This window comes from Copadichromis virginalis, linkage group LG8 (assembly GCF_057382275.1).
Source record: "Copadichromis virginalis isolate Kocher_CV1m ecotype Utaka linkage group LG8, C_Virginalis_male_GT1.1, whole genome shotgun sequence".
Lineage (NCBI taxonomy): Eukaryota > Metazoa > Chordata > Actinopteri > Cichliformes > Cichlidae > Copadichromis > Copadichromis virginalis.
In genome coordinates, this window is record NC_140625.1 from 24769657 (window position 1) to 24784230 (window position 14574).

A 14574-nucleotide genomic window follows, 5' to 3' on the forward strand; every position below is an offset into this window, starting at 1 on the left:
GTATGTCTCAATCACCCTCATTCTCAAACTATCTCCTCCAGTGCCAGGCATAGCATTAACCCTCACTGGAGAGGCCCTGGCACTCCAACTCTAAAGGCAGCTTAGAGTCTATTTTACATTTTATCTCTTTTTTTTTTTTTTGCATCTGTTAAGCCCTCTGTCTGCCATCCTCATCGCTTATAGATCATTCACTCATTTTTTGTCTTATATCACTTAACCTAAGTGTTCATTTTTCTTTTCGTTCATTGTGTATTCTGTCTTTACACTGACAAAGACTTCCCACTGTGACTTTCTGTTAGCTGTGTCTATGGTTTGACTGAACTTTATGTGCCCCTGCTGTATGGTGGCTTTCTTCGTGTTTGACTAGATTAAGGGATCAGATTTTAACAGAACGGAAAAGGCTCACTTCTGAAAATGCTCAGTGGTGATGTGAGCCGAATTTAGCAGATAAATGCTGTGTGTTAGCTTGCTGAGTCTCCTATGTCTTCTTATATGTGTTATAAATATTTATGCATGTCAGCTTAGCACAATACTCAGGTTATCAAGTGAGAAGTCAAACCAAAAGCTGTTGATAAATATGCATCAAGAATTTATGAATATTCATTATTGAATCACTGAAGTGTGTTTTTGCACTTTTGAACTTCCAACAACTACCATTCATTCCCTTATCATTTTTCTTGATGTTCTTCGTTATGTAACTTTGTATCTGCCTCAGTCTATCACCTTGGTTCTTGACGACAGAGGTATTTCAGAAAGTTCTTCAACATAATTTAACATAGTAATTAAATCTGCTTTATATTTCTCTGGAATGACATGATTAGTCATCTGGCTCTTTCGTAACTTGTCTGGAGAATACACGTGGCTGCGCATTCACGAGCTCCTCAGCTAAAATGCAGTAAAATAAATAAGGTGCTTATTTGACTCTCTGATATTTTTAGGATATGCAAACCTGTTGGGAGACTGTGTGCTTAATAAAAAGTGGAACGTAATCATTAATTAAGTTGTAAATTAATTAAATGTTGTGTCGGGTAGTTTAAAGACAACAGTATCAGATGTTTCAAACTTGTGAAATTTCTCATTTTGAATTCTGATGTGATCTACGTGTTTAAAAAAAAATTAAGAACCTTGAAAAACAAAGAAAAACCTTGAAGGTCTGGAAATCTATTTATGATGAGTAAAATAAGCAGGGTTTTTTTGTGAAGGACAATAAATTGCTAATCCAGATTCTACATGTATCACAGCAGCTTTGGTCTGTAGTCTGGATTTCAGGCTATACTGCACTGCCTGAAGTCTTGATCTTGTGGACAGAAGTTTGTTTTTAGCAGCGCTGCTCATCTGTGTTGCATTTTACTGTAAGGGCTTCTGTAAGGGTCCCACTCAACTTCTATCTGTGAATATAGGAACAAAAAAAAAACTAGATGCAAATGCAAACTATATTATGTCCGTCCATGATCAGCTACTGTAACATACATACATTTAGTGTAAAGAAGAATCTTTAGTATTTAATCCAAGTCTGTAATTTTAAGTGAAATGCCTGTAAATCATCTTTAGGCTTCCACTGTTTGACTTTCATCCCCTATTTTTCTCACAAATTCCTTCACTCTTATCAGTCTACCTCCAGTGGATTTGTTGAGCCAGAATAGAGGAACAAAATATCAGCACTATAGATCATTTTGACAGTTTAATTTCAATGCCTGATTATCAGTCAATTTGATAATTATATTATCCAACCATCCAATTAATGTGTTCTATATTTACAATGATCATCAAGTAAGCGGTCCATTTTTGCATCATTTATTAAGGGTGAGATATTAGAGCCACGAGAGACCTTGACAGTTTTGCTGTGCAGCTTCTTGATTGAGATATAAAAATCACTGTGTGTCTATTGCGACGTTCACTATAGGCACCACCCTACAGAGAGCTTCTCGCCGGTCTTCCTCAATCCATTCCGTCACACTCAACAGAGCGTGTTCAGGAAACACAGAAGGAGCGAAAAACAGAGCGATACAGAGTGGAGGCGAACAAATGATGAAAGGATTTCATGCCTCCTCCTTGGCTTTACTCCTCTCCTGTCTGCTCTGTCTAGCTCGGAGGAAGGTACTGCACTGTGCCAATGAGCTACTGACACACAAGTGCATAGAGCAGGAGATGCAGGATCAATCCTTCATGACTTGATGCTTTTGCTTCCTCTTCGCGGTTAGTCAGACTTCTCTGAGACATTAAGAGCAAGTCAAAATCACCCACAGCAGACAACAGTGCATCGTATCAGATTAGGTAGCTCCGAATGGGACACATTCACAGAGGGTTTTCCATCTGGAGTGTGTTTAGATGCCAGTGATAAATAAATGCAACACAGTTTACTTTGTCTTAAATGAAATCCCAGCATCTGACCATAGACAATCCGTAACAGTCAGAGAGATGTAAGCATCAGTTACATTTGGCTCCCTGTTTAAGTGTATTTGAAAAGTTTCCGAGGACTCTGTGCTTGCTTCTTGTCTGTGCTTACATTATCAAAGTTAATGTGATTCCTTCTATCTTATCTGAAGAACTCCGTTTTCCTGACATTCTTTTGTCCCTGTATTTGTGTGTGTGTGACATTTAAGAGTTTGCATTGTTCACTGTTTGTTTCCCATTAACTGGTTTTAGGAAATTGAAAGACTTTAATTCCAAACATTTGTCTTTACAGATGACGTGCCTCCCTACTTCAAGACAGAGCCAGTGCGTAGCCAGCTCCATCTGGAACGTAACAGGCTGGTGCTGACCTGCATGGCGGAGGGAAGCTGGCCACTAGAGTTTAAATGGATCCACAATAGCACAGAATTAACACGCTTTTCACTGGAGTACAGGTGAGCACAGGCTGATGAACTGTAACTAACTAGTCATGTGTATATTTGGTGAAATTAGGATTAGTATTTACCTTTTTGCCATTAGCTACAGGCCTACTGTAAGAGATAAACTATGAAAGTCCCATTCAGTCAGGAGCAGAGATTAGTCATTGACCCCTGGTAGCCACTGGTCGCTAATTCACGCTAGCGTGAAATTGATTGGAAAGAGGTGCACGGTGTTGCACTGAAAACCTCCTTTGAGGTTTTGAGTTTGAGTACACACCAAGAGGAAGTGAAACTGAAAAATTGTGACACAACCTGGAAATGGAGTCTGTTTGCACTAAAAGTAAAATGTGCTGGTTGCAGCAGTCAGGCACAACTTTTCAAAAGGTTGTAACTTTTACTGTGAAAGCAAACAATGTCCACTTCCAGTTTGCAGTGAACTTTTCACAGTTTCACTATAGCTCAGAGTATAAATGGCAAGTGTTTGCAGACAAGTTGGCATCTTCCATGAAAACTACAGGTGAGTACAGGAAGGTTTTTGGTGCAACACCCTCTTTACAAACTCGTTTCACCTCTGACAGCCAGCTCCAACTGGCTGGTAAATACAAAGGTTGTCGATCGTCCTCTAGGTCAGTGTGACTGAGACCTTACTCTTTTAACGTACATGACACATGTGATATTTTGATTTGAATCTATCTATCAATCTATCGTTTTCTGGTAATCCGAAGTCAGTTCACAGTGTCAGCACGTTAAGCAGGTTATTCCAGATGTCCTTCTCCCCAGACAAACTTTGTAGCTCCTCCTTGGGGGATCCCAGAGTGTTCCCAGGCTAGATGAGATCTCTCCATTGTGGTCTGGGTCTACCCTGTGTTCTCCTGCCAGCCGGGCGTACCCACAGGACACACAGGAGTAGCAGCTCTACTCCAAGATCTGGATTTCAACCACTAGTTTTTCAGTTGTTACCCATTTTTCATGAGCATAGGTGAGAACCGGGATGCAGATGGACTGGTAAATCAAAAGCTGCACCTTTCAGCTCTGCTCTCTCCTCACCACGACAGTCCGGTACAATGCCTGCATTATCGCTGACGCCACACTAATCTCCCAGTCAAGCTCACGTTCCGTCTTCCCACCACTCGTGAATAAAATCCCACAATACTTGAACTCTCTTGCTTGAGGGATGGTTTGAATTTGACCTAAAAAAAATCCTTCAAAGGGACCTGGTCTTGTAGCCACAGGTAGCCTTACTTGATTATTCTGATGCTACAGAGAAGAACCATGGGCTATGTAAGAACATCTTCTGCACCCTATTCCAGTTAGATAGGTGTTTAATGCTTGTTTGATGAAAATATTTTTTAAAATCAAACTTATTTTAAATTTAAATTGAATCAGTGTAATATTATGGCTCTAAAAGCACATCTTTATTTCATTTCCAACACTGCTGTGGTAATTCTCAAATTCAGTAGGGCAGTGTGGTACTCTGCATATGCATTTTTAATTAATCCTGGTCATAATCCATCAAACATTAGTGCATTATAAATAAAGAAATGGCTTATTCTTGCTTCTTTTCTTTTATTGCCTCTAACCCCCCCCCCCCCCCCCCCCCCCCCCTCTCCCTCGTGCCTCCGTGACCTCCATCACTCTCTGTCTCTCCCTCTGGAGAGGCTGCAAACAAGCGAAAGACTTGAATGAGGGTTAGTGCAGGAGATAAACCGTCTTTAATGGTAACTGGAAGATCCCAATCACGAGGCAAACATTGCTCTTATCTCAGAGAGCAGTGTGCCTCCACCGAGCGTTTCCGTGCGCATGTACATGTATGTGTGCAGACAGCAGTACAAATGAAGCGCCGGACGATTGATAGAAAGCTTGCTGACGCGCAGCAGATCTTAGCTGAACTGTTGTGTTCACGTGTGAAAAAGAGAACGAATGTGAAAACAACAGTGGCTGAACATAGAAGCAACATCAGGGTTGTTGATGGAAACGCTTTCTTGGTATAATCTCTGGAGACAGATGAGACCAGAGTGAGAACAGCAGAGCAGGAAGGGCAGAAGTGAGACACACAGCTGCTGGAGGAATTGATGAGAATGGACTGTACCTGAGAAAACCACTGCTGTTGGAAGCTTTGGGCCACTTTGACTGTGTTATTGGGAGAGTGATTGAGTGACGCTATGGGTGATTAAACAAGTACTCAGGCACAAGGCTGGACAAGGTTATGTCTATGTCAGTGTGTATATCATATAAAAGGACTGTTAAAGCCATGCAATTATCCCATTCAGGATTGTTTGGCTTTACAAATAGATATAAAAAAGAGACTAATCAAAAATACCCTCAAATTGCTGTCATGCGCTTAGACCATCTGTGCTTTACCAACGTCCTGCTAGTAATAAAATAAAGTACACTGCGAAAATTCAAATTCAAATTCAAATTTCAAATTCAAAAAAAGAACGTGAATCTTGCATAGGCTAAATGCAACATGCAAACAAATAATAAAAGGACCTTTATAAGGATCTAGAGTCCATATGAGTAGCTGAGTACTTAAAAAATCTAAATACCATTTTAACTGAAGACCGAGTGCCCTGCTATATACTTTCAAGAGTTTGTGGATGTTAGTTTTAAGTACGCATGCCTTTTTCTTGAGGTTTTGTGTCCATTGTATAATTTCTTCATATATATCAGCACCTCTCTTAATGCAAAACCGTGGCGCTCGTGTTGTTTATATGTCGGTACGCACTCCTCCTTATTCCTCAAGTCGGCCTTTCTTTCCGCCAGCAGAGTATTTCAGCAGAACAGACCCCCATATTAATGAGGTTATGGCAGAGGTCCCCAGTGCTGGGCGCTGCTTTAAATATTGACACCATGTGACTTGACCTTGTGTCCTCTGGCAACCAATCAATGCTGAAAACTCTGCGTGAGCATTATAATTCAACATGTAGGTGTGTGCGTGGAAGAGTTAAGCAAGTGGCTGACTTTTAGAGAGACCAGGATCAGCACTGACAAATGCCACATGACGGAAACTTCATCTATACAATATCCAATTGCCACACGCAGATATTCACACATTCTGGCTCGCGTGCTGCTTTCTTTGTTCCTAAAAAAAATCATTTAATAGCCTTATCACCAGATTACAATTGAACTTAGGAAGGATGAAGATTATATCCAATACAATTAAGAATTTTTGATCCTATTAGGCAGATAAGTCTCCTGCACACAATGCTTCAGCAAATCAATAGATCTATAAATACACAGAATAGCACCACAGCTTCCTGTCACGTGACCAAAACCTCAGGGGTGATTACCTGGCACTCCACCAGTCTTTTTGCTGCCAATTAACCTAGAAACTTAATTAAGAGAGTTAATTATTAATCGGCCCTCAAGAGGCATTTTTGTTTGTCAATTGGTTCTTGGCTGGGTTGGTGGAGTGTGGCCTCTGCTTCCGAGAATAGTAAACTTTTGCTTCTTACTCTAATTAGATTGAAAGACAAAAGTAAATAAATAAGTCTTAAAGGGTTTTACAAAGGCAGAAGGGAATATAGTAGTTGTTTGTTTCAGTTATAATAATTTGAAAATAGCATTCCAGAGAGGATACGTTTTTTTCTGAAAGATCAGGCAAATGGTTAATAACTTTAAGAATGACATTTCAAATTACAACTGCATCAGTAAATGAGCAGAGAAATCTGTGAATCCAAAGGAAAAGGCAGAAAACTAAGAGTAAATGACTGTAATCTTCAACCACAGATCTCCAGGAGAAACCTCTGTACGGGCACAAACGGGGGTATGGATATGTCTAATCAAGACTCCCTCACCACAAAATATGAAACAAATAAATACATAAAAAATGGTACAAAAGACATCGCAGTCGCAGCGTGACGAGTTCGTGTTGATTGACTTTTCATCTCTATGATCTTCTGCGTAATAGGTGCTTTGCTCTTCAAATCTGGCATTTCACAATCAGGAAAGAAAAGAATAAATAGAAAATGAGATTAGCGTTTGACAGCTAGCTTGATAGAATGTCACTTCACTCTTTGCAATAATGATTCATCTTTGTAAAATGTGGGTGCGCCTTCAGAAATGGGACGGTAATATTGTATATCCGTGTTTTTGGCAAATCAAGAATGTGCCGGAAGCTAGATGTAGACAGATATGTGCAGATTTTTAAACACTGCATGTACGCATTTCCTAAAAACTCAACCCTCACCCAGACGCCCCTCTTCACACTTCACACTGGGCTCTCCTGCATTCCCTTTGTTCGTCTTGTCTTACTTTAATCCATACATAGATGAAATACCACTAAGCATCCACATTTTTTCTCTTTTAAGCAGATATCATTTCATGTTAGCTCTGAACAAATTAAAACAAGTTCAGTACAATGTTTTTCAATGTCTGGGGGAAAAGCAAGAAGAGATGACAAGCATGCCAACTGGATGAAGATGAAGGAAAAGCTGGTGGAAAAAACTGCCTTTTCTTCACACACCAACAAATATTTAGAGGAAGCCACAAACATCATTGTGCCTAAGATTAGTTATTGAGTTATTAAATAAATTATATCCAAACTTAAGACCAGATAAAGTGTGTCAGTTTACTGTCCTGTTGGGAAAGTGCCATCTGTCTCCAGCTACAGTGACCACCACCCAATGAGAGGTTCATACGACAGCTGCCCTAAATTAACAGCGGTGGTAATTATGAAAATTGTTTTTATTTGTTTCTGTAATGAGTACATATATAACAGACACAAGAGTAGGATCCAAGTCATGGTTTGTGTGTGCTCTGCCTTTTTACTGTCATTAAACAGCAATTTATCGCACGAAATGTGAAAAAACCCTGTTGAAAATCAGACAAATTGAAGATTCCTTTTGTTCCCGTCTCCATGTGCCAAAACAAATGTGAATGCGTGTAGAACAGGAGGTGGGTCAAAGTGTGCATGTGGAAAATGAAATTGCATGAGGAATAAAGCACAGCAGCAAATAATAAGACCTTGAGATTCAAATTTGCCCATTCGCTCACTGTCATTTTCATTTCCCATTTCCCCAGTGTGTTGTTTTCTTTGACACATCCCACATATCCTTGCTCCTTCTACTGTCGCTTTTTCCAATTGTCACACACAATTGTTCTAGCGAGTCACATCAGATCTAAATAAATAGTTTTTATTTAGCGGATCCGTGGCACTCTCTACTTAATCTGTATGCGTTTCTTTTATATGCTTGGATTTCTGTGCTTTAAGGCCCTGTGAATAAAAGACATCAAATAAAAGCAAAACAACAAAACAGAAAATCCAAAGCTACTTCACTGGATTAAATGAAAGTATCCTTTCATGTAACAATAACAATAAGAAAAAGAAGAATTAGTATGCAGACTTGACCAGCGTGAGACATAACTGAATTTTTCAATATACAGGTCAAATAAATCCACATGTATTATTAAGCTGATTGGTTGAACGCATTGTTATCCTTGTTTATTTGCTAATGTTCGGCTAACCTTTATCCGTGCTAAGGAGAAAGAGTTGCAGTACCTTAGGTCAGTACTTGAATCCCATCATGTTAGGGATGGGCACGCCTTGAATACAGTCAGCCAGGCAGCATCTCTCTCTGGATGACCTTAATGGATTTCTGGCTATAACTAGAAATGTCCATTTTCTATCTCTCTGGCATTCTCAGCCACAGCCCCTAGATACAATAGATTGTACCTTTCTCTCTCCTCCCTTGCACGCACTCACTTCTTGTTTTCTATGGCTGAGCAGAGTGAGTGAGTCTCAAGTGCAAGTGAGACAACAGGAGAAGAAGACACTGTTTTATTTTGCACAATATCCAGCATTTGTTCATGCGTGTGTGTCACTGTGCTGCTGGCTGGTATGGCTGCTTCTCTACTGTAGAAGCACATCCATACTGTACTGTATGGATGTGCAAGGACATCACGTTATACGAATAATTACACTGAATCTCCAAATTAAACAGGAAGTAGCCTCACTTTATCATGTTTATATAGTTTACAAAGTATTTTTACTATTGTAGTCTTTTAAGTTCTGATATAAATAGTTCTTAATTCAAGAATGTTTCAGTATCCTTTACCAATTTCATCCTTTGTACAAGTATGCAGGCTTTTGTTTGTCGTATATTTGCAACATAATATGTTCTGGCCTTCGCGACTATTTCACAGCTTTGATGAATGCATAGAAAAGGAAACTGGCTTTTTCAGACATTATAGGGCGGAAATTGTAAGATAAAATGATCTTAAAATAGTATTAGTTTGAGTATACTGTCTCCTTTGGACAATTATCCCTCTGCGTTATCCTAAAGAATAGAAGAAGCTATCCTCTGTGGACCTCTAAAGAATCTATTTATTTCCAGTAGCTTAAATGAGAAGTCCCAGTTACCTGTGATGTAGTGGATGTGTTAGGAATTAAGAAGAAACTGAGAAACATTTAACCAAGAAAACATTTCTTATATGATCCAGTGCATCTTTAAATGGAATGTCCTTAAAAATATATAGTTGATCTCAAAGAGTATTGATCTCTTTTCAGAGACATTACGCATGCGGTGGAGCATTTCAGAGCTATAAACAAGTATCTTTGATTTTCTGTCAATGTTGCTTTCACGTGTCGCTTTCTGTGATGGATATTTCAAGCACACGGTAAACACACTATAAGCATATAATCATCCTATTAGAATAATGACACACATCAGTCCATCATGATCCCCCGAATAAATAAGTAATTAGGCTGTCAAAGCTAATAATTATCCACTGCAACTGCTTTTGTTTGTATGCTACCCTTTTGAATATACAAGCTGTTGAAGTATGCCCTGTTGCTGTTAAGTGAACTCGTTAAGAAAAGTAAAGTGACATCAAACTGTTATATGAGGTTGAAGACCTTTCTGTTAGCTGTAAATGTAACATGAGGGGGGAGATCATTATAAGTGAGCGGTCACACATCGTGCTTCGTTTCGTTTTTTAGTCAAATCTGATCTTTGCATCACGTGACACAGCATCAACAGCACACACACTTTCAGATCTGGTTTCTAATTAATTGCAGTGTTTAGTAGAGAAAAATGTTGGTGTCATTACCAGCTCATAAAAAATTTATGATGCTTTATAATTTATTATGATTTACTTTTATGATAAGATAGGCTGTAATTACAGTGTCCTTGCAGTGTGTGAATGAGGTTTTATAATGCTAGTGTTTAACTAGCAATTAAAGTCGAATGTTATTGGAGCTAACCTTGGTGAAGGTATGATGTTATTATGGGAACGCTCTAAAAAAGAGTGCACTGCAGCCACCTACAATCAAAGATGATAGTTTCTCCAGTTATCCGCTGCCATCTCTTCATCTTTTCCCCCTCTCTCGCTAACCTGTTTTCATTCTTCCATCCCTTCTGTTCTCTCTGCCTTCCTCCATCTCCAACCCACTTTATGCCAAGTCCTCCCCTTTTTCTCATGTCCCTCTATCCGTCTCCCTGCCACTCCTCCAACTAATCATTTCTCCTGAGTGGGGCTAATTAAAGGGGATCTGACGGAGTGTGCTGACCACAGGAACATCAATCAATCTCTGTCCAACACAGCGAGCCCCCGCTGACTCCCCCAACCTGCTGCCAACGTGCACAACTCTGCAAAGGTTAATTGTATTCATTATATAAGGGACAGAGTGAAAGAGGGAGAAAGAGAGGGAGAGAAAGTGAAAGAATACTAACTAAAGTCACCCTGAAGGTTCTGGCTCTAGGGTGAATTCTCTCTAGGCCTCAGTGAGGTTAAACTTGGAGCAACGACACCACCCGTCAGATATTTCTCGCTCGATATCTGCTTCTTCTTCTCCAAACCACTGAGCGAGCTCACTTTTTTTGTAACAGTCTTCCTTTGCTGGCATCCCATTATCTATTCACCTCCTCTCCCTTCCATTTATGCATAGCATATATACGTAATTGTATTCATTTAGTTGATGGAACATATGAAAGGAGTCACACATCATTAATAGAGCCTACTGATTAGTTGATTAAGCCTTAACAGACTTTGGGCTAAAACTCATTTAGTCCTTCGCGCCCAAGTGGCGCTGCTGGTAATGAGGTTTGATACCACTTCATTTTTTTGTTATAGATATTAAAAGCCTTCCAGCACATCCAGCCATTTGTTGTTACGGCACTATATCAATTTCAAAAGCACTACATTTAAAGAATAGAGTCGGCTTTCTGGACCTTTTCAAGCTATCGGGATAATTCAAAGAGCAAACTAGACAGTGAGTGGTTAGTGAAACTTCAAAAAGTGAGACACAAACTGGAAATGAAGAACTTTCATCTTCAAAGTAAAAACTGCATCTTTTGAATTGTGTTGGTTGTAGTTGCAAGGCGCTGCTTTTATTTTGAAGGGGTAAGTTTTCCATTTGCAGTTTAGGTTGCACTGCAAACTCAGTTTCATGTTTCGTTCCATGCAGACCTCTAGCTATCGCAACAATCTGCCATCAACCAACACAAACAAGCGCCATATACCGCATGCTTGGGACGGCCAGCAACCTGCAGCAGTCGCTCCCCAACCAGTCGCAGAATACATAGTCTTTCCTAGCAAACGATCGTTACCAGGGGGTCATTGACCAGTTTCTAATCAATGACCCCCTGTTACTGTGACACAGCAATCACTCACAATCAGTGGAGAAATGCACATTTTTATATTGTGACTAATGATTACCAAGTGGTTGCTGACAGATCTCTACTCTGTCCGATGGAGGACTTCAGAAGATTCCTTGTCCAACAGGATAATGGCATCCTCGTTTTTTGAAATTCACATGCAGAGATTTGAATGCAGAGTTTTTTTATCCAACTAGCAGAAACCAGAATCCTGAGCACAGCACCATGCTCTTCTAGATATGCGCACTATGAATTAATTCTTCCTTTTCATGTGGAACAGCAAATCAACAGCTATCTGCTTATTTGTTGTCTTGCATGTTAAAGGTGGTGTGAAATTAAGTTTTCTGACGCATACATGAGAGACTGGTGACATAGAAAAAGCTGATTTGAAAAAGGAAAACTGTTGCAGATTCTACTTTCCAAAGCATGCGACTCAGTCGTTTAATGAGAATGAGTGATGGTGTTCTCGACCACCATGTTTAAAACACCAAATTAGAAACTTAGTTCAGAGAGATTACACTGACGGCACACTAAAGTTGCTCTAGCAGCTCCTTCTTGGGTGTTCGTTTTTCCTCACTATGTGAATATTTGATCAGTGTAGATCAAGTAAAATTGTTCTGAATGACCCTAAAGCAAAATAGATGCTCGTTTCTACTTTAAAGTCTGATTGTCAGCATGATCAAAATCACCAAATTTAAAAAATATATTCTAGCCTACTTCTATGTGGAAACTTTTTAAATATATTTATGTGCGTGTAACAGAGGTGGGACCAAGTCATTGTTTTGCAAGTCTCAAGTAAGTCTCAAGTCTTTATCCTCAAGTCTCAAGTCAAGTCTCAAGTAATGTCAGGCAAGTCAGAGTCGAGTCTCAAGTCACTGGTGTAAAAGTCCGAGTCAAGTCACAAGTCTGAAACTTTGAATTTCAAGTCCTTTCGAGTCTTTAAAAAAAAAAACGAAAAAATAATGTTGCAGTTATGCTAAATGTAAATATTAGACCATGTAATTTTAAAATCTGTGTTTTTCTCAACACATGACAAAATAGTGAACTTAGAAAATATACACAAATTGTGAAATTGCACCTCTTTAAAATGCAGCTCAATTAAACCTGATAGAGGGAGAACCTGCAACAAGCCCAGGTACAGTTTACCGACGGATGGGTGCAGGACCTTGAAATGCACCGTGTAGAACGAAAGACCATCGTACGTATCATAAGTTTACCAGTCTCACAAATCGTCATCATAAATACACATTCGTTAACCGTTTATTAATAGGATCTTTGAGCTCAACGGTAATTAATTAGTAGTGGAAATAATTTCTGGTACCCATCACAGAAATGTAGCAGTGACAACAATATTGTATGCTGTAATCGTACTGGGCAATTAGTGATACAAAAAACCTGTTTTATCCTGTGAATAAAAGTATATGTTTTTGTCAATGTACCATAATTGTCATGAACCGAAGTTCCGAGCGCAGGCAGGACCCAGTAGCAGAACACACACACGAGGGTATGAGCGAATAAAGAAAGTAATTTTTATTGAAACTAAAGGTGTCCCGTGAGGGTAGCCAGAAAAACAACGGGTGAAACCAGACGAAACCGAGGAACCGCACAGGGAACGCCGAGAGCGGGGCTGTGAGAGGCTGTAAAACAAAAAGAGAGACAGATTACTGGGGTGCGGAAAAAAGGCAGCATATGAGGGAAGGTGGAGTGTGCGTCTCACGGTGATAGCCGGGCCGAGTGAACCAGAGGGGGGTGGAGCTCCAAAAGGGGTCGAGACGGCGAAGCTGAATGTGAACCGAATCCCAGGCGGACAGGTGGACAGGCAGGTGGCTCGAAAAAAACACGCCGAGTTGTGATCTGGGCACACAGGGAAAGAAAAACAGGGTTAGGTCCGATGGAGAGTTTGTCACACGAGTTCTTTTCCGCAGGCGTACGTTACCGCTGAGAGGCGACTACGGACTGGCGTGGAGCAGCAGGTAGGGCAGGATTAAATAGTCCACCTGGTGATCGCCTGGGATGGGATGCAGGTGTGGGGTTAGCAGCCACGCTCGTGGGCGTGGACATCCCAGCAGCACCCCGGACGCCGGGCCGCGGACCATGACAGTACCCCCCCCTCAAGGGTCGCCCCCAGGCGACCGGCCGGGACCCCGCCTGCGGAGAGAAGCACGGAAAGCAGAGATGAGACGAGGGTCCAGAATGAAGGAGCGCGGGACCCAGAGGCGGTCCTCGGGGCCGTACCCCTCCCAATCCACAAGATACCGCCAGCCGCGCCCGCGCCGGCGCGCATCCAGGATCCGCCGGACCGCATAGGCCGGATGGCCGCCGACGAGCCGGGCGAGGGGGCTCGGAAGGAGGGCACAGGGGGCTGAGGCGGACCGGCTTAAGTTGAGATACATGGAACGTGGGATGCACACGCCGAGAGGCCGGAAGCCGGAGCCTGACCGCCACCGGGTTGATGACTCTGTCCACTTCGTACGGCCCGATGAAACGGGGAGCCAGTTTGCGGGACGTGCCCCGGAGCGGGATGTTCCCAGCAGCCAACCAAACCTTCTGTCCCGGCTGGTAGTCAGGGGCTGGGGTGCGGCGACGATCGGCGTAGTGCGCCTGTCGTTCCTTTGCGCGCAGGAGGGCGCGGCGAGCGCAGCGCCACACACGTTGGCAGCGCCGGAGGTGATGAGGGGCCGACGGGACGGAGAGGGACAGGTCCTCTTCCGGGAAGAGCGGAGGCTGATACCCGAGGGACGCTTCGAAAGGAGAGAAGCCGGTGGAGGACGAGGTGTGAGTATTGTGGGCGTACTCCACCCAGGGCAGGTAAGTAACCCAGGAGGAGGGGTTTTGACTGGCTACGCACCTCAGCATAGTCTCCAGCTCCTGATTAAGGCGTTCAGTTTGCCCATTGGATTGCGGGTGGAAACCGGAACTCAAACTGACCTTGGCGCCGAGAATGGAGCAGAAGGTCCTCCACACTTGTGAGGTGAACTGGGGACCGCGATCGGAGACAATGTCTAGGGGAATTCCGTGGAGCCTGAAGACTTCCGTGACTAACGCTTGGGCAGTCTCAGCAGCCGAGGGCAGCTTGGCTAGCGGGACGAAGTGGGCGGCCTTAGAAAACCGATCCACAACGGTGAGGATGACACATTTCCCAGAAG

At 41.9% G+C, this 14574-nt stretch overlaps 1 protein-coding gene across 1 annotated transcript in view; it reads left to right on the top strand.

The window, feature by feature from the left end:
* Positions 1-14574, top strand: part of sdk2b (sidekick cell adhesion molecule 2b) — a 302311-nt gene that overhangs the window by 216572 nt on the left and 71165 nt on the right. Inside the window, exon 2 of the mRNA XM_085466738.1 lies at positions 2687-2846. Coding sequence (XP_085322864.1) covers positions 2687-2846 — 160 coding nt within the window. The remainder of the gene's footprint in view (positions 1-2686; positions 2847-14574) is intronic.